Source organism: Simochromis diagramma, unplaced genomic scaffold (assembly GCF_900408965.1).
Source record: "Simochromis diagramma unplaced genomic scaffold, fSimDia1.1 OVJJ01000361.1, whole genome shotgun sequence".
Taxonomy (NCBI): Eukaryota; Metazoa; Chordata; class Actinopteri; order Cichliformes; family Cichlidae; genus Simochromis; species Simochromis diagramma.
Window position 1 is genome coordinate 12739552 of NW_024386860.1, and position 19588 is coordinate 12759139.

The following is a 19588-nucleotide window of genomic DNA, read 5'->3' on the forward strand; positions in this document are numbered from 1 at the left end:
ATTACGAAGTGAAAATGCCCTCTGTGGAAAGAAAAACTCCCAGCCCTTATCTAACCAACTGAGGAAATAAGAGAGAAGATAAATAAATTCTAATTACAATTGATCCATGGATTACTTAGACTCTAAGTGAAGCACTCACATCACTACAAAGGGAAGCACACATACTTAAAGAAATCTCTTACCAGCATCCAGCACCTGGGGTTTCCAGCATTTGTCCCACATACTATGAATGTGTCATTTACTTTCTGAATGACTGTGATGAAATTATCACACTCCAGCTGTTAGAGAAAAAGGCACATGAGTGAGATAAACAGACATAGACAAAGGCAGAAAATGATTCAGAAGCAAGATGAAAATGGGAAGAAGTGCAGATAGGTAGAGGGATTACAGATTAAAATGAGAAAGGGAAAACAGAGGAGAGTATGTGAAAAAGAGATTAGAGAGAAAGGTACAGCACAAAGGGAGAAAGACAACAAAAAAACACACCAAGGGACTGAAAAAGCAAACAGGGAAAGAGCCCAATGTGGAATAGAGGGCTTGAGAGACAAAGCAAGAGCACAACACACGGCAGATTATGAGAGAAAGAGTGGATTACCAAAAGAGATTTAAGAAAAATTGGAAGCCATTCATGCGCCAAACATTTTTGGCAGACAGCACTCAGGAGGCTTAAACCTGAAGTACATCACTGCAATATTCCATATGCATGACTTATTTACTAAGCACAAAAAACAGACTCCTATCCCAAATCCACTGCTAGATGGAAGATGAAAATATATTCCTAGTATCCTCACAATTAATAGATGTTTGTTGGAATGTGCGTTTAATAAAAAAATGAGATGTGTATTTTTTTCGTAAGCAATCTATCACAAATCCAAATGGGTCTCTGGAGACAGTGAAGGTGCATCGCAAAATCCAAAGACTGGGGCCAGAGCTTGTGTGAGTGTGAGTAGGTGGATATGTAGGTGGTTGGGTAGGCAATAGTGTGGGCTGACATTTATTTATTTATTTATTTATTTATTTATGTTTGGTTTTTACTGAGCGTATGCAAGTTTCTATTCTTCTGAGAACTACTTTCGGCAGTGATTTTCAGTTGTTCAGGCTAAAATGCAGGAGTGAAGTCAAAGTAAGTGAGTTTAAATGTCAAGTTACATGCCTGAAATGCTATAAGCTATCTGGCGGAGGAACAAGCAAGTTTTTGTTCCTCAAGAAGCAAGCAAGAGGTACTTTTGAGTAAAATACCAACCATTCTTCACATATCAGAGTCCCCAAGCCATGCTATACTAACTGATGGGAAGTGAGTCATTTCTTCAGAACTAACAAAGCTCCTCCAGAGGCACAAACCACATCATTAAACTACTTTATGGAATGAGTGGCTGTCCTTGGGTTTGGTAGATTCAAGTTTAAAATCAGAACATTTCAACATGCAGAAAATTTCTTTGTAGCTGTCCCATTCAGAACAGTGTCAAAAAAAGAGTTTTAGTTTCTTCTTGTTGTGTTCAATATGGTTTGTTTCTGTTGTTGTGTGCATTTATTGTGCATAGCTTTTGTAAAATGACTGTGCTGTAGACTGATGTTGAAGTGGACAGACTCTTTAAAACCTTCTTGGATATGCAATCAGTCTGTGAAATTACGCTCAGTCTGCTACCTATGGATAACTTTCAACCTTCATCTCACTTGTTTTTCACACACTCAGTGGTTGTGAATTACTGAAAATTTGGCCTCTTGTCCTTCATGGGACAAGGTTTTGCTGCATGACTCAGGGTATTTCATTCTCCACCATCTGTCATTATCAGACTTTCTGTAAGCTTTAGCTCTGGTTGCCCTTTCTTCTGTGCCATAACTTCAGCTACATCTTTTTGTTATCGGTTTTTGCCTTGTGATATGAAGGGTAATTTTTTCAAGGTTCAAGGTTCAAGGTTCTTTATTTGTCACATGCATAGTTATACAAGTATAACACACAGTGAAATGTAGGCTGACACGCTCCTCGACATGTGCAAAAATTTGGGGGGGGGTGTAGAGGAAGAACATTATATATATATATATATATATATATACAGACATATAGTATATACACTGGGTGAATGTGCAGTAGTAGCAGCAAGCGGGTGAATTCTGTATATTAATATGAATAGACATCTGACTATTTTACAGGAGACAATATAAACATATTTAAAATTAAAGGAATTTGAAATGTACATTGTGCCTTGGTTTAGTGTCTGGAAGAGTCCTGTCTCAGTCAATTATAGATGATGTGAGAGGGCGGGTGTGTGTGTTTAGGGCACGGATGGCTTGGGGATAGAAGCTCCTCTTGAGTCTCTCTGTCCTTGCCCGGAAGATGCGGAACCTTCTACCAGATTGCAGAAGTTGGAACAGTTTGTTGCCAGGATGGGACGGGTCCTTCAGTATCTGTGCTGCTCTAGTCCGGCATCTCCTGGTGTAGGTGTCCTGAAGCGGGGGGAGAGCAATCCTGCAGCAGCGTTCTGCTGTACGGATCACTCTCTGGAGAGCTTTTTGGTCCTTCACACAGCTGTTCCCAAACCACGATGTCATGTTCTGTGTGAGGATGCTCTCCACAGCGCCTGTATAGAAAATCCTGAGGATCTTTGGAGAGACCCTGAACTTCCTCAGTTGTCGTAGGTGATACAGGCGCTGCCTAGCCTTTTTGGTCTGGACCTGAATGTGGGCAGCCCATGTCAGGTCTGAGGAGATGTGGACACCAAGATACTTGAAGGACTGCACCCTCTCCACTGGAGCTCCATTGATGATGATGGGCTTGTAGTCTCTGTGCTGACCCCTTCTGAAGTCCACCACCAGCTCCTTGGTCTTGCTGACGTTCAGCTGGAGGTGGTTGTCCTGGCACCACGATGCCAGATTCTTCACTTCATCCATGTAGGCCGCCTCATCGTTGTTGGAGATGGCACCCAACACCACTGTGTCGTCAGCAAACTTCACAATGGTGTTGGAGCCATGGGTGGCCACACAGTCTGAAGTGTAGAGGGAGTAGAGCAGTGGCGAGAGGACACATCCCTGAGGTGCTCCTGTGTTGATGGTGATGCTGTTGGAGAAGCACCTGCCCACCCTCACCACCTGAGTTCTGCCAGTGAGGAAGTCCAACACCCATGCACACAGACGGCTGTTAAGTCCCAGATCCCTCAGCTTTGTGAACAGTCTGCAGGGCACTATTGTGTTAAACGCTGAACTGTAATCAACAAACAGCATTCGCACATAGTTACCCTGTTTCTTGTCCACATGGCTGAGAGTGGTGTGTAGGACGTGGGCGATGGCATCCTCTGTGGATCTGTTGGATCTGTAGGCGAACTGCAGCGGATCTGTGGTGTCTGGGATGGAGGAGGAGATGATGTTCTTCAGCAGCCTCTCAAACACCTTCATTACTACCGAGGTCAGTGCAACTGGCCGGTAATCGTTCAGGGATGAGGGTTTGCTGTTCTTGGGCACAGGGATGATGGTGGATCTTTTGAAGCATGTGGGGACCACAGACTTCGCCAGGGACTCGTTGAAGATGTAAGTGAACACACCTGCTAGCTGGTCAGCACAGCAGCGCAGCAGACGGCCGGTGATGCCGTCTGGCCCCGCCGCTTTCCTTGTGTTCACTCTCCTCAGTGCCGCTCGGACGTCATGCTCCGCGATGCTGGTCACCGGGCTCTCGCTGATGACGTCACTGTCCTCGGTAGTCAGGCGGTAGATAGCATTAGCCGCCTGGCTAACCTCGAAACGGGCGTAGAACCGATTCAGCTCGTTGGTGAATGCAGAGTCGGCGTTGATCGGCGCAGTGTCCCTGGCTTTGTAGTCCGTAATGGTGCGTAGTCCGTGCCACATACTCCGTGTGTCGCCCTGGTGGAAGCGGGACTCCACACGTTCCCGGTACCTGCGTTTGGCATCTCTCACCGCGCGCCGCACGGTGCTTGCTTTGCTTTAGTAGAATTCTAGGCTGACTAAATGTTACCATCAGATACATTCAGAAGTGCATTTTTGCACAGAGTAATCACTATAGAATTTGTAATTTACCTTATATTTATCTCATCTAGGGAAAGAATGTAAGAGGGTGCTGAACCAAAGCGCTTGTTGTGATTTCTTTGGTTGCTAGCAGATTGCTGGGGTCACAAATGGTTTGCGTGGAAAACACTGACTCGTCTGTAAATATTGGCCATTTATTTTCTGGGCTATAGTGAAGCTTCTTTAAGTTTCACTTACAGCTTCACTACAGAAATAAGAAGTGGAGCACATTTGCCTTCAAACTTAACAGTGTGCCTTGCCACTGCAACCAACATATTTCAAAAACTTTTTGAAGCCAGTAGATCTCTAGCTTGAGTCACACTTTTCACAGTTTCACTGGAACCTGGTGAGTAATTTGGCAGTGTTTGCAGACATGTAAACTTCTCCCATCTATAGTAAGGGCATCTGCAGCAATCTGCTACTGCACAAAGCTAGTGCAAGGACATTTTTGGTGCAACAATTTATATCTCGTTGTGACAAGTTTTAAACTAGCAACTGCCAGCAACCCCTACCAACCAATCACCAACCTCTTATGGAATACACTCTTTTCCCTAGTGATTGCTTAAAGTGGGTCACTGATTGGTCTACAGGCCTGTGTAAATGGGGCTTTAGCAGTTGATTTCACAGAGACTGCCAGTTACCTGCTGCAACCAGTTGCAATGGGTTTTCACCGAGCTGGTGGGTGCCTCTCTCTAGACCTCTTTGACCGGGGCCTTAGTTATGCTACTGTAGGCTCAGGCTTCTGGTGACTTCCAGTGAATACTGAGCATTTCTTTTCCATTCCTCCTTTTCAGCATCATAACATTTGCACGCCACCACTGCATGGCAGCTTACTTCTCACCACTCACAAGTGGTTGCTCATAAGTGGTGTTGTGAATGTATACTTCATAAACACAACTGCATTGAACTGAATTCACAACTTATTTAATTATTGTTCCATAAAATATTGAATTGAGAGACTTTCTCTGTCTGCTCTGGTATTATAGTGCTTCCATGCAGCAGGAATTGAATAATTTCTTTGTACAGCACATGGACTCTTGTGGCATCATAGTCCCAAAACTATACGTTGACCTTTCCATTGCCTGCATAATGAAAGCTGGTAGGTGTAGGTGGTGTAAGTATTCAACTTAAGGTTTATAATCCCCTTATTTCCTTTACTTAACAAATGCAGATTTTGACCCTCAGTATTTAATGGAACGTATTGTGTCTTATTCTCAGAGTATTTAAACTCTCAATTGAAGATTTATCTTGCCACTTTTTTGTTTTAATACTGTTTTTCTCTCATTTTCTCTGTGGAGTCACAAATTATTCAATGCAATTATCCACTGCTCACTCAGCTGCACAGTGTTTGTTTATCGAGGTGACAGTGTCTCCTGTGTAATTTTATCTCATCTGCATGGATTATCATTTTCTACGCTGTTGTTTGTTACTGCATGTTTTTACAATGCTCATTTGAATTATTTGGTGTCTTAAGTTCTTAAGATTTAACATAAGCTTTATGTGAATAATTGAATTGAAAAGTCAGACGTGAACATTCTGACATTGGACACAAACCTTGCTGCGGATGATAATAATGATGATGGTAATAAGAAAGAGGATGATATCAATTATGGATGAGGGGTGTTGCTGAAGTGATGGAGGTGCTGACGGTGAAGAGGACTTTCTACCTCGAGTGGTGCAGCCTTTGCCTTGCAGGTATCAATTGCAGTCTGATCCGATACTGCTGGGATCTGTGGGAGGAGTGATTGTTTAGTTTGTGCCAACTTACTTCAATATTCTCTGTTTCAGCATGCACTGAGCTGGCTGGAGCTTCTAAAATACAATACACACAGTATTATATGACACTACGGCTTTTCAGTGCCTTCAAGAGTCACTTTATTACTTGACAGCTTCACTTTGGAGTCCTCGTCTTCCTTACCTTGCTTCCACATTTTCACAGAATATCCTTCAACAGCCCTACAGAAATGGCCATGAATTTGAAAGGAACATTCTCAGGGTAAAATACACTGTTTTACAACAATGAAAATGTTGAAGCTCAATTCTCTGCTTTGAATTGGCAAGTTGTGGACCATCTAAAACGATACCAGTGCATATTTTATATGCATTAATTTAAACAATTTACATTCGCTACACTTACTGTACATTGTAAGTCATACTAACCTTATTGGACAAATGACCAACAGTCAACTCCCGGTATGCATGGTGATTGTTGGATATTCCCTGACTAATTTGGAGTTACGCTCTACAGAAGAATCCAGGAATAGTGCGGAGGTCGACTGTGTAGTGTAATTCCTCCACTCTTACCTGGGACAGTCCTTCCACGAATGAGCAGTGTTAAGTTGCATAGCAAAATTATCCTTTTGAAAAAAATGCTTGTGCATTGTATCTGTCAAACAAGCTTTGGTTCTTCATTGCAAAGTAAATAACTGGGTTTTTTGACCTTTTACCACAAATGTCTGACTCTACAAGTGTTGAATCTCAACAAACAATCCCTCACTGTTTCATTCTGTGTCAGTGATATTAAGATTTGATGTATAATGCTCTTAGGCATTTATTTTCTTCTGTCTATACTCTTTGTCACCATTTAGTTTTCCATCCCTGTTTCCTGTTTTATTGTGTTAGGTTTTTGTCTGTGTGCATTATGTTCATTTCTGCTTCCTGTGTTATTAGTCAGACTTATTTCAGCTGTGTTCTCACCTGTTTTTTATCATCAGTGTATTTAAGCCCTCAGTTTCCCTCTGTTCATTGTCTTGTCATCGTCAATCTCTTGTGTGCTTCCAGGTCAGCTCATCTCACTCACTCACTCACTCACTCACTGTGTCTTATGTTCTGTTTTTCTCGTGTTTGTAATAAACACCGTCCGCATCCTTCACCAGCCTGCATTTGGGTCCTCTCTTCTCTCTCTCCACACACTGACATGACAACTCCTCTAAGCTGCACTGCACGTAACGCATCCTGTCAAACTGTCACTTACTGTGAAAGTAAATGTAAAAACATACCATTTCACTTGAAAGCATCTCCTAATTGCCAAATACATCACCTCTCTCTGAGTCACAACCACCAAATAAGCCTTCGATCATTCCAAAAAGTAGGACATATTTATTTTTAGCAAACTATTTGAGTTTACAGTCAATTTCAATTTGCTTGGCTAGTCAGTGTTTATGCTGTAGTGCACACAGTGTAATCTCGTGCCTACAGTATCCTCACCTTATTAGCTCAGTGAATTATGTTTTCTATCCTCATAGAAAGAAAGAAATGTATGCCTGACCTAACTGCCTTGGTCTTGACTAGATTTGCTTTACTGGGCCAGCAGCAGACTAGTGATCTCTCTCTCTCTGCCCTCTTTGGCTCTCTGTGTCGTCCTCACAGCAGGATAGCAGCTATATTTGTTTTCATCCCACAGCTCATATCGAACAGTAAGAGGGTTAGCCATACTTTCAAAAGCAAGAGACTTTTGTGAATTAAAATGCATTTACAGGGTGTCTATTTTCAGCAGGTATAGGAATTCTGGTTACATTTAATTCCCAGTGCCAAATACAGTTCATTTTCCAAGAAACACAATAAACACATCATGTAATGCTTACTAGTACCACAAACAGATTTCTTCAACAAATCTCATATGCTACCTTATAAAATAATACCATGCAATAATGTCCACCTCCTGACAACTTTGGTAAAGCAGTTCATTAATTAGACCTACATTCAGTCCAAAAAATTGAAACCAGGGATTTTAAGAATAAATACACAGTTGTCCATTAAGAATTTATCATAAAAAAAGTCAGACACCCCTGTTTTTCCACTTCTTGAGTCTTTATGGAAAGTTAAGCTCACTATCTGCTAGAGTAGATGTGTAAAGAAAATGTTCCAAAGTGACTAAACAAATTTTAATAGCTCACTCCTATTCTATCCATAGTAGACTGGCAGGTCTGTGCTAACATTGACTTCCCTGTTCACACCTGGAGGCTGCCCACTAACTGGTGCAGAATGTCTCTAATTTTTGGCTGTGGAAAAAAAATGATTCTTCATTTGGCTTAAAGGTCTGGATAGAGGTATTTAGAATCAGTCTCCCTAATTAAATCTCCACTTAGATCAATATTCTGCTGTGAGTCATACAACTTTTAAGGACATCACGTCCAAACTCTGTTGCTGAAGTTGCTTATGAAGGTGGTGGACAGGGTCAAGGTTTGGAAGTATTTATGTGGCAGTTTGTCTTATCATTTATATTTACTTTACAGTTCCATATCTAAAATAAAATAGATAAATAAAATATACATAATAATGCACCATCCTAAAAGAACCACTTTATTTAATCACCTGGGTATAAGTCAGAAAAATCAGCTAAAAGCAAACAGTACCTGCAGGTCGCGAACCCCTCTGTATGTGAACGTCAACATGTAGAGCATTGCCTTGCCGCCTACGTAAAGGGTGTCACTCCCTTCCTGGTGGTACATGCTGATATAGTTCTCTGGTCTGTTGAAATGGAACCTGGAGGGCTCTGAGGGACAAATAAAAGGGATGAGCCAACAGATGAGAGCTTTGCCAGAGTACATTGTTGTTTTTATTATGAAATTTTATGTTTTAACATGTACAATTAAAATGCTCCCTGTGGTAATAGATTAAAAAAAAAAAAAACAATGACAACAGCAAACATTTCAGTTTTTAATAAAATCCGTTCCTACTGCTATAAACATGTTTGTCAAGCTTTTGAATTCTTATTACTGCTGTCCATCATTTCCTCTCCTTTCTTGCTTGGTTAATGCTTGGTTATTATTCAGTAGTACAGTTTTGTGCACCCCTTGTTTGCCCGTTGTATTTCCTTTTACCTTCAAAGGAAGGCCTTAATTCATCATAGCGTATATGGGCACACTGTGGTCATAAAGGGATAGACAATAGTTGGGTAATAGGCAAATTTGAAATAACATCTAATTCTACTGAGCCTGTCAAATTTGTTGCCTCAATTTTTGGGTTTAGCTGAGAGCAGGGAACCCAGTGTCACTCTGCTTTATTGTGTATTTAACTATGTTCGTCTGTATACCTTGGCTGTAACGAGTGGTTACTTGAGTTACTGTTACCTTCCTTTCAGCTTTGAGCAGTCTAACCATTCTCCTCTGACAACAGCAAGACAAGAACAAGGAAAGTTCCCCCATAAAACTGCTGCTCACTGGGTATTTTCTCCCTCACACCATTCTCTGTAAACCCCTAGAGAAATAAGGTTCAACTGTATCAGCAGTTTCTGAAAAAGTCAAACCAACCCATCTGGCACAAACACCCACGCCACATTCAAAGTTTCTTCCCGTTTCTGTTTTCTTTGCAGAACTCTTATAAGGTTGATTTCATGTTTTTCTTGGATTTTTGTGTGAAAACATTCAACTTTTAATTCTGGACCTTCCTCCTTATGTGTGTCTTTTTACCTGTGAACTATTAAAATACCACAGCTACTACAAAATAATTAAGAATAAAAAAAAGAAGTAAGGACATGTAGATTTTTCAAATCATACTTTAAAAGCTGTTTCCAATTCATAAGAAATCAATAGAAAAATGTATTATTGTAAGGTCAAAAACAGCAACAAAAGCTCAAGAAAGTAGTTTAGAAAGTACTGTCTAAGAATGCTTTGATTTATCAAAGCACTTGATCCAGTAGTACTGCCCTTTGTGGTTTTACATTAAACAGTGAGTCAACCCTGCTTATGTGTCAGAGGAAAAGGGCATCTGGTGGGAGCACAGAAATCTCCAGAATAATCATGTGGGCAAATCCTATCACAGATTGTTGGTTGAATCAAAAGTACATTTGGGCATCTCTGAATCACAGATCCAATCAGACTCACACTTACCTACACTGCAACTGTGCCTGTGTTTAGAAATAGATTAAAACCCCACCTACAAGTTAAAAGACAAATTTAAATAAAGAATGGCACCAAATGATTTTCCGGAGTTCTTAAAAGCTGTGTCTGATAGTGAATGCTATGGAACCAAAATATTAGAGTATAAAACATCTCATGCAGCCATCCTTTTTCATTTTGATTAGTCTTTGCTCCAGGAGATATTTCAACATTTTATTTGCTTAAAAGATACTTCAGAAAAACATCTGAAAGCTTTACATCAAAAACTATCATGCCCTCATAAATGCTTCTGAGAGACTAGATGTTCTTTTTATCCCTGAAGTGAAAAAGACATCGCGTTTGATAGCAGGAACCAGGATGCAGTAGTGGTGAGTGGTAGCAATACAGGTTGCTGGCAAGTTTCTATGGAAACAGCGGCCGCTTTTATTGGCAGTAATCTACTTGATGAGCCTGGTACTTCACAAGGAAGTGAGAAACATACAAAGAAGTGGGCTATAGAGAAACTAGAGTATAGTTTCACAGTGACAGTCTTAAGGCAGACATAAGAGCGTGCAGATTTGAATAAACACAATAGATTTGTATGAATATTTGCTTTAGCAGTTAACAGAAGCAAAACGGGTTCCTAAGGCTATGTTACTTCACTCTTTTTTCGAAAGAGGAAAAAACAGTTAAGCTTCTTGGATTGGACAACAGCAAACATTTAAAAAAAATAATCAGAATAAAATTGAAAGGTGTTCACCCAAATACAGCTTTACCACATGCAGTGGCCCTAATCCTCTTCTCTAATATGGGGACTTCCAAAAATGTAAAATTAGGAACCTTTGGTCCACATCTGAGACACTGTTTCAGTAAACCCAGCTTTCTCTACTCAGCACAACAATTTTATTATTTTATTTTGTTTTTTATGAAAGCCACCAGTCAGATGATGTCATTTCCTATTAGCAGTGTAGCCGTTGTTGTTGAAGGTCACTTTGCACCCCACAAGAATAAAGAGTGTAGAAGATCTAAAACAATAATTAATCTCTCAGAGTGGTTTTCCTCCTGATTATTACGTGGCATAATCTGAATATACCATGAAACAGAACAGTAGCTTTATCAGTTTTCAGTTAAGTGTGGTTTTCCTTAGCTAATGGTCTAAAATGTTTCCCCTGATAGTACAGTGCTAAAACTGTGGGCACGTCTTTGCTTGATTAAAAAAATAAATAAGTAATTGGACCTTATATATAATCATGCATTACAACACATCAGAGCAGTGTTTCTAAGGTTTTTGAAGTGTTTTTTTTTTAATACCATATGACAAATAATATTTACACAGGCTGGATCTGTTTTATGGATTTAACCAGTCACAAATCCAGTGACCCTCACAGATCTGAATGTGTTAATCTTCTCTTTGCTGTATTGGATTGATGTACAAAAATATACATATATATTTTAAATATTATCATAAGAATATGCAATATTTATTATTACATGTTACGTTCCATCTAATAACAAGGCTTAAGTCCCAGTTTAAACCACATACTATCCACACTATCTTATTGGGTTCATATTATGTGAAGCGCTAAGAATTATGGTGTTATATTTAAATCTTTCAATATAAAGCGCCTTGAGGTGACTGTTGTTGTGATTTGTGTTGTATAAATAAAATTGAATTGAATTGAAATGACATCCACCAAGTCTTGATCCAATAAAGCACCTTTTGGATGTAGTGGAATTGGATATTTGCATCATGGATGTGGAGATAACAAGTCTGCAGCAATTGTGTAATACCATCATGTCAATATGGTGAACAAATATCTGAGGAATGTTTCCATGTTAAAACTATACTACGAATCATTAAGGCAGTTCTGAAGGAAAAAGGGGGCCCAGCCCGTCACTAGCAAGGTAAACCTAATGAAGTGGCCAGTAAGTGTAGTAGTAATGGCTTGTTTGTAAAAGCCAAAATAAAATATATGATTTAGCATTGCACATTGTACTTTTTGGGTCTCCAAATGATAATGAAAAAGATTTATTTTGCATCTGTAATTGCTTATCCAATTCATGGTCGTGGGAGAGTGGATTCAGGCCAACTTTCATAGCACAAATAATACATTTTGGTTTTAATGCTAAAGAGAAAAATGTATTGTGTGCTAAAAACCTAAATCTTAAGTTTTTGTCCGTACAGTTGGGAATCACTTGAGAAAGTTTTGGTCTGCTTTTCTACTAATTGGGGAGATTCTGCAAAAATATGCTGACAGTCAGAGGAAAGATTTGGACATTTAGTCACATAGTAAAAGACATTTTCCAAGTTGAAAAGAAAAATACTTGTGAATTCCATGGTTGTTCTGAGTGTAAGTATTGTTTATATGCTCAGATGATGCCTATGCTCTCCAAAGTTTGACTGTACGTAACAAAGTATAATTTCCAATAGTAAATGGAGAAAAGTGATTATTACTGTTTTATAGGTAATATATGAAGTCAGTTGAATAGTGAAATTATGCAGAAAATTACTTAAGCAGTAGTTACTTAGGCTGCTATGATATTTAAAATAATTTAAAGTACAATTTACATCTCTTGTTGAGGATTCTTTTCTTCTGAGATAAAAGTGGGACATAGTCTCAATTCAGTCTTTAAGTATTTATTTGCCTCAAGCAGATAAATACTTAAACATGTACATGGATTCCCCCTCTGGCAGAAAACCACAGTCTACAAGCAGTTAGCTGTAGCCGACTTCCTGAAAGTGAAAACCTAACTTATCATTACACAGGATTATATATTGAATTGTGGGTTCATCTAATTGGTAAAAACTTTGGGGAGAGGCCGTGGTTAAGACTTGGCCTTCCCTTGTTGGTGGACGGGCTGGTCACAACCTCTTGTCATTCCACTTCCCATGGTCAGACGAGGTCGCATCTGGGATACTAACAACCCTCTCCTATTTCTGTATAATGACTTTTACCCTGGTTACGTGTCTACATCTCTGCACTCAATCTGACCTTCACCTTTTTTTTTCTCCTAATCTAGACAGTCTAAAGATGCATGGCCCTCAGAGATGTAGGTGTGAAATCTAACTGTGTACTTTCAGAATTAAACTAAGAGCAACGGTAACAGCGGCCTGCCCAATTTGGGCTTCATCACTGCCAACCAAGCTGCAGGCAAAATCACAAAAAATGCACATAAAGTAAGATTTATAAAAATGCTCAACCTCACACTCTTTCCCTGTAAAATACCTGGAAATTAGACAAGATTAAGTGACACCGTAATAACGCCTGAACCCCAGAAAATGCACGTTACTTACAGCGTAATTGTATCCTGCAAAAACCTCAATTGTTGCCTGCAAATTACACATAAGTACGTTGTACTAGCGCCTTGTTGCCTGCAAATTTCATGCACCTTAGTCGCTCTCGAACACGTCCCACACCCCAGAAAGAACAGGGTACTTACAGTGTACTTGTTTCATTGTGTCTTGCAAAAACCTGATTTGTGGCCTGCAAATTGCACATAAGTACAGGTTACTTGCACCTTGTTGCTCGCAAATTGCATGCAAGTACAGGGTATTTGCGCCTTTATTGTAGGTTTTACAGTGTAATTGTTTCACTGTTTCCTGCAAAAACCTGAGTTTTTGCCTGGAAAATGCATGTAAGTACAGGGTACTTGCACCTTGTTCGTGGGTTGTGTTATAACATTTGATGGAGATATTGTCACACAAAAAGTTCTTTGGAAGGCAAATATACAAAGTATATAATAACTGAGAACATGAATTTGCACCATATTCACTACACTTAGCTTCTTTTTTTCTGTTTATTGAATAAAATTGTATTGTACAATTTTTTTAATTACACTAATGATGCAGACGTCTCAAAAGCCCACCAAAACTAATGTATTAAACACGATACACTAGACATTAAGGGGTTAACATAATTATACTACAGGTAGTCTCCTCCCCCACCTATCCTTTATTAGAAAACATTTTTGAATATGAGTGTCTGTGGCCTGCCTCGAGAGCAAAAGCAGAGCGTAGGAACATATTGTGCATTCATATTAACAGCATCTTTTTCCATGTCTCCACAGAATTTTTCAAAGAGCCAGACACATCTGGGTGTAATCTGAGCTCCTAAATGTTCTCTGCTGTTCTGTGTCAGTGTGTATCTTTCCTTTTTCTTTACTCAGACACTTAATCATTACTACCGGTTGGAAGTCGTGAATTTTCAAAAGGTCAGCTTTCCAGGAACTAAGAAAAACAACCTTTTTAGCTGGGTGCTTAAAAAAAGCTTCATTAAACTCAGTGGCTGAAGACTTAACTTCTTGGAGGAGCATGTAATACTTTTTTTTTTCATATTAGTGAGTCACTTTTAAAGAAGCTAAGTTCTATTTGCACTAAAATGTGCACATTAAAGAAGAGTAGAACGCAGTTGTTTATTTAACAGCATCTTAAAATTAGCAAGACAGATAGCAGCAGAGTCAAGGTAAGGGATCTTTTGAAGCTTTTCTGTTTGCTGCTTTTTGTTTGTTTGTTTGTTTTTACTTGCATAAAAGCTTTTAATTCCGTTTTTTTAAAGGTGGATCTCAACGTCTCACATTATTAACATGACAAGAGAATATCCATAAGACTCATTGTTCAAGAGTATTTTGTATTGATGTGTTTAAGTCTCCAAGAGAAAGGTCAACACAAAAGATCGCTGAACTTCAGGGAAATTGTCTGATATTTAAGATGCTGTACATGTCAAATTATATTTGACAGGAGGAGCTGTTCCTCTCTCTCAGGGTGTTTCTTTAAAATTATCTTTGCCAATATATGCATTTTATGTAATTGCCAAATGTGACTGTCACTCATTAGGTATGTACACACAATATAAAGGAAAGCATGGCTCAAGCTTGCTTTAAAAAAGACAACAACTATTGTTAACCTTATTCCAAATCCTTATTATGTTTCAGTCCCTTAAGGAAGTGAGGAGAACAGAACAGTTTTTCCCCAATTAAACAAAAAAGTGCAAACAAAACATATATAAACAGTGGGTGAATATTGGTGGTTTCTGCTTTACTGATATGATATTAAAGCTGCTGTTATGACTATTCTACATAAATATCTGGCTTAAATCTCTATGTGTAATGTGCTGTACACTCACTAGTGCATTACACACTAATGAGTGGGTACACCTGTTCACTGCTCATAATCCAATCAGCCAATCATATGGCAGTGACTCAATGCACATGGCCAAGATGCCTGCTGAAGCTGAGCATCATAATTGGGAAGAACATGGCTTTTTTTTTTATCCCAGATGCGCTGGTCTAAATATCTAAGAAAATTCTGATCTACTGGGACTTTCCCACACAACCATCTCTAGGGTTTATAGAGAAAGGTCCAAAAAAAAAAGAAAATATCCAGTGAGCTGCAGTTCTCTGGACAAAGATTCCTTTTTAATGTCAGAGGAGGATGGTCAGAATGCAGGAAGGTAACAGGAAGTTAAACTAACAGCTATCATGAAGTGTGGAATTGGGACCCAAATAGTGACATTTGATAAGGTAGTTGAAAAAGTCCAAAAAAAATACAAAATCTGCAAGGGAAAATAGAATCCAGAGTTTACAGGGAGCACACAAGTGCAGGTTAAGTGCAGACAAAAACTGAGCAAAAAGAGAGCAGTTAAGGAAAGTGAACACAGCTGGGTTATGAGACGCAGGTGTTAATAATGAAAGACAATGAGACATGAGGGAAATTAACCCAACAAAAGACACTAGAAACAAGGAACAACCAAAATAAAACAGAAAGTGAGAACCATAACCAAACAAGGGGGAGATGACAAGATGTTACAAGAAACACTGAGGACAAAAAATAAACTCTAATATAATTTGGAAATAAGGGTTTGAGGCTCAAAAGAACAAAGAAATACACAAGGTGGAAACTTCAACAATAAGCAAACTAAGAATGAAACAGAACATATTTATCAATAAACAGAAATGACACAGTAAATTAGTTCAAAATAACAGGCAATGATGCAGGACCAGTGACAGGGTCAGAATTTGGCATAAACAACATGAAAGCCGTAAAAGCACCATTACACCACAACCACCATCATCCTGTCTAATGTTAACATTTGAGGCTGCTGATGGTGGTGTCACTTTCTTGAGCATATGTTCTTGGTGCACCTTGGACCCCTTACAATCGATTTAGAATCATTTAAAGGCAACAGCCTTCCTATTGTTCCTTTGCATGTCCATCCCTTCATGACCACAGTGTGCCCATCTTTTCGATTGCTGCTTCTAGCTGGATGACACATGATGTCACAAAGCTCAAATCTTCTCAAAAGTGGTTTCTTAAACACAACAATGAATTCACTGTACCCAGATAGCATCCACAGCTACCAGATCTCATTCTAGTGGAACACCTGGAATTGTGGTGGAATGACCAGTTAGCATGAGGTGGCAGTAGGTGACCTGCTCAGGAGGTGGCAGTAGGTGACCTGCTCAGGAGGTAGAGCAGGTCACCTACTGATCGGAAGGTTGTTGGTTCGATCCCTGGCTACTCCAGAGTGCATGCCAAGTATCCTTGGACAAGCTACTAACCCCAAGTTGCTCTCCGATGTATCCATCAGAGTGTGAATGTGTGTGAATATAGTTAGAAAGCACTCCGTGTAGAGAAAGTGCTTGTGAGAATGGGTGTGAATGTGGCATGTTGTCTACAGCGCTTTAAGTAATCCAGGAGAGTAGAAAAGCGCTATATAAGAATCAGTCCATTTACCATAATGGATGTGAAGTGGACAATTTTGCAGCATGTGTAAAATGTTATCACGTCAACATGGACCTAAATCTGTGAGGAATGTTTCCAACACCTTGTTGAATCTATGCTTAGAGAAAACAGTGTCCAACCCTGTACTAGCAAGGTCTACCTAATAAACTGTAGTTTTTATGTACAGCCCACAAAGCATTATCATGCTACTCTGCAATTTCCCTCTGCTTTGTTTTTTGGCATATTTCAGCCCACTGCTTTGGTTAAACTGGCCTTTAATTTGATCATTTTAACTTGTTAGTAGTTGTTGTTAAAAACAGAGGAAAACATAGAGTGACTCCTCAATTTAGAATCATCAGCTAGTCAGAAACACCACTCTTAAGAAAAAAAGCAATCCAATTATTTTTCACACAGTTGGCATATTAACATCTTACAGCACTCTGCAAAACAAAAACATGTAAGTTATACTATAATTGCACTGGATATGATGATTTATTAGTCGTTTAATTCTCTGTATCATCCTTGGTAGTCCACACATCCACACAAAAAAGAGAAAGAGAACAATGGAGAACATATCGACTGACTGATTTTAGTGACTGTTCTAAAGAGGTGTTTCTTCAGCCTAAAGATCCTTCTGGGTGCTGTATTTTATTGGGCAGTAGCATTGCTTTGATTCATACTGAGATATGGATATCGAAAATGTGTAGCCAAATTAAATTAATTAGGGTCAAGACTCTAAAAACCACAACTTAAAATTATGACCACCATAAAATTCAAATGTATTGTACCTGCATCCTCTTTGTCATTTGGGGGAGGACGATATTTACAGTTTGGATGAAAGCTTGCTGTGCTTAGCTTGAATGCACTTATTGTAATGGATTTGGACAAAGGTCTAGTCTATACCAAATGAATGCAAAGTAATTCCAACCCTTGCTTCTATAATATCGTAATCAAAAGCACCAGGTCCTATCTTAACCACTAAAGGAAATACTATTTTAATTTAAAAAAAAAAAAAAAAAAGACAAAGAAAAAAAAAGATTATAACCTTCAAACAACTCTGTGAAGGTATGAAACCCTGTCAAATGTCCTCATTTGGCAAACGCCTACAAAATGAGGACATTTTCACCATTAGAGCACCTCGGAGCTGTCCGAGGTGCTGAAGCTTCAGACTGCGCCTTTGATGGATTTCCTCTGACAGTGTTCCATGTGTAATTGTGTGTGTCTCTGGATTTGTGTGTCCTAAGGATAGGCGTTCATTGTTAACCCTGAAATTGCGTAACAATGAATTTGATTGATATGACACGCACGTCCAGGCCGTCATCTTGTGCGTTTTGTACATCCGCGGGGAGGGTTAGAGATACCAATACCTTGACACACAGCACCCATACCCATTGATTGTTGAATATATTAGAGGACTGTGTGAGGTGTAAAAAGGCGTGAGTGGAATAGATAACAAGGAGGCGGGTTGGAATTTTCCATTCGTTGCTCCACACTCCCTTTCCCCATCTTGGCTTTTCTGTACATGTGTACACATATAGGATATATTTATTTATTTTGTCTGCTACACTAAAGCAGTTCTCTTTTTCACTGAATAGGACCCTTCCTCTGCAGTGTGAAGCAGCTGCCGTGTCCCGCATTGCAGCTCCGCAAGGACGCGGGAGGCACAGTGACTGTGCCAACCTCCAAAGAGTCATATTTCACAGTAATGATGTTTTTCGGCGGTGGCAGACGGGTGTTTAAAGGGTACAGCCTTGACGTACGTTAGGGGGGAAAGGCGCCATGTTCCCCCTCTTGGCAGAGGAAATGTTGCTTTTAAGCACTTGTGGTTTTATTCCGCTCTGTGCGTCCGGAAGATGTGAAGATATGGAGGGACAGCCACTACAATAAGAGTCTATGCAAACTAGACACGAACACACCGCTAACTTGTAATGCTCTGAGATAAACGGAACACACAAGTTGGCAAAAAGACGGATAGAAAGGCACGAGTTGCACGAATTATATCCAATTTATACAGATTGGACAGACCGTGTTCACGGAGAAACCTGAAAAAATGGTAACACAAAGAAACTGATTTCAGTAGGCCTACATTAGATTAACAGTTGTTAAAACTGAGATTTATACAGGAAAAAAAATCGCTTTCTTCTTGGTGCTTGTCTTATTATAGCCCGGGGACATGTGTGCAGGGCCTGAACGGCGGAGCGCGTAATTTACTACTTGGACATCGGGGGGGAGGGGGTGTTTTCAGAGATTAATCCAGAGGTAGCCCTGTTTTTATTGGCTTTATGTGTGCAGGTTTTTTTTTTCCAATTAAAGGAAAACAAAAGATAATAGGAAGTACTGAAAAACGGGTGCATTACCCCATGACATAACTCACATCTGCTCATCCGTCCATCTCTCCAGCAGTGCAAGTATTCACTCATTCATTCCGTACACAAAATAAGAACGCAAAACATTCTTGACTCCTAAAAATAATTTGCTGAATGTATTAGAACATCACGATATATGAAGGTTACAGCAGTTACTTACCACGCAGAACAAATTTCAGCCGAGGTGACTTTCCGACGATAACCGTGGCGAAAAGCGACAGCAGTACGAAATAATTCATCTTTCCCGTCACTCTGTAGCGTGAAGTCGATTGTGAAATTAACTAAACCGTACGAAGCGCTCCCCCAAACCCTTCTTCTTCCTTGCAGCCGCCTGACCCCCCAGATATGCCACGTCCCAGAGCCGTGAGAACGACTGCTGGTTCCGGTCCTGTCTTGTCCGTCTGTTTCGCCGGCAATTCAGTTTGGTAAAGTCGGGGTATCAGGCTCCACCTCAGAAACAAAAGGCACAGGGGGGAGCGCAGCCTTTCAGCAGGGGCGCTGGAATGAAAACTCGGAGTGCAAAAACGAGCGCAAACACGTCGCTTTTGCTTTACAGCTGGCGCGTGTAGGCATTACACATTATACCTGTTGCTGATAAAAATGATTTTCATAGATATTTTTAATCGTACACGGTATCTCTTAAAGGTATAATGCACATTTGTGTCATC

At 39.8% G+C, this 19588-nt stretch overlaps 1 protein-coding gene across 1 annotated transcript in view; it reads right to left on the reverse strand.

Moving 5' to 3' along the window:
* Positions 1-19489, reverse strand: part of si:ch211-113g11.6 (uncharacterized protein LOC559008 homolog) — a 43773-nt gene extending 24284 nt beyond the window's left edge. Inside the window, exons 1-4 of the mRNA XM_040030618.1 lie at positions 19081-19489; positions 8370-8509; positions 5682-5744; positions 183-278 (exon numbers count right to left, since the gene is read on the reverse strand). Of these exons, the coding sequence (XP_039886552.1) occupies positions 183-278; positions 5682-5744; positions 8370-8509; positions 19081-19159 (378 nt within the window). The 5' untranslated portion in view covers positions 19160-19489. The remainder of the gene's footprint in view (positions 1-182; positions 279-5681; positions 5745-8369; positions 8510-19080) is intronic.
* Positions 19490-19588: the final 99 nt, after the last annotated feature.